Source organism: Penaeus monodon, chromosome 19 (genome assembly GCF_015228065.2).
Source record: "Penaeus monodon isolate SGIC_2016 chromosome 19, NSTDA_Pmon_1, whole genome shotgun sequence".
Classification (NCBI taxonomy): Eukaryota; Metazoa; Arthropoda; class Malacostraca; order Decapoda; family Penaeidae; genus Penaeus; species Penaeus monodon.
In genome coordinates, this window is record NC_051404.1 from 16,562,767 (window position 1) to 16,564,054 (window position 1,288).

The 1,288-nt window shown below is 32.8% G+C and overlaps 1 protein-coding gene across 1 annotated transcript in view; it reads left to right on the top strand.

Annotated features, from left to right (window-relative positions):
* The window catches only part of LOC119585098 (ubiquitin-associated domain-containing protein 2-like), a 12,397-nt gene that overhangs the window by 4,578 nt on the left and 6,531 nt on the right, over window positions 1–1,288 (top strand). Inside the window, exon 2 of the mRNA XM_037933726.1 lies at window positions 978–1,108. Within this exon, the coding sequence (XP_037789654.1) occupies window positions 978–1,108 (131 nt within the window). The remainder of the gene's footprint in view (window positions 1–977; window positions 1,109–1,288) is intronic.

The following is a 1,288-nucleotide window of genomic DNA, read 5'->3' on the forward strand; positions in this document are numbered from 1 at the left end:
GTATTGTATTCATGTCTATTATGTAGACTTTTAATAAATGCTAAACCACTCTGGCTTTGGAAAAACAGAAAATTATCATAGATAGTGTTGCATTGAAGTGAAATCACTAGTTTGGTTATGATATCTCTAGAATATGCTATCATTTCTTATAGAGACTGCAACCCCCCTCTCTATTAAGTGTTTCACATGAAGATGTGAGCAACTGAAAAAGTCATATAGTATCTTACCCATTTCTTAATGAATATATCTAAATCAGAATTCTGTCAGGGATTGGTTTACATAAGCCCAGGTTTCACTAGTCACCTCTGGCTTTACAATAACTCTGCTTGGCTTACCACATCTGGCCTTAAAGAAAGAATACTGATGTATAACTACATAATGATTATTTGAAAATTTTAGAATATAGAGAATAAGAAAATGATATGATCAGAAATTAATGCTCAGTGTGTGGTTTACGTAGTTTTCAGATAAAGTGTCCAGATTTAGCCAGAAGGACTGACACTCACAAATTATTATGATTCACGTATATCATTCCATTTAGAACATTTTTTCTCTTTAACCCTTAACACTACAGTACATGTCATAGCTGCTGAACTGCCAGATTTCTATACTTTTTTTCCATGTTTTTGCAATTCTTTTGAGAACTTGATTTTAATGTAGTTATGTATAGCAGTTTGTAGCTCTAGATGGTGCTTCTGATATAAAGGGTAAAGGACATGATCTAACGCATTAGTGCACTAAACAGTAACTTCTATATACTCAAATTCAGATCACACTGAAAATGAGATTAAGTTTTGGACTTTGTAGATCAAAATCTGCATTGAGAAAACATGTCATTTTCTGTTGTACATTGGGAGTATTGGTAAAGTTGAACATGGGTAACCCAGTCTTAGGCTAATAAAGTGAGACATCCACTAGGACTTCATAAATTTGTTTGTCCTTTTTTGGTCTAAAAATAGTTTTTGTGTATTTTCCAGATAATGCACCAGTTAGCAAGGGACTCATGGGATGCATGTTCCTGACATGTACAGCTCTCAATGTGCCACTCTTTGCACATTTAAGAAAATACCTCATATGCAAAATCCCAGATGTCTTTCTTAAAGGAGAGGTATGTGTTTCTGTAGTTATTCCATTGATGTATTAACTACTGATATATTTGTGTAGTAGTAGATTGTATACAAGTAGATGTGTATAAACTTTGGTTATATGTAATGTAGTAATAGGTAAGTAAAAATTTGGATACTATCTATAATACACTTATTTTACTTTGGAATACTGTGAACACAGA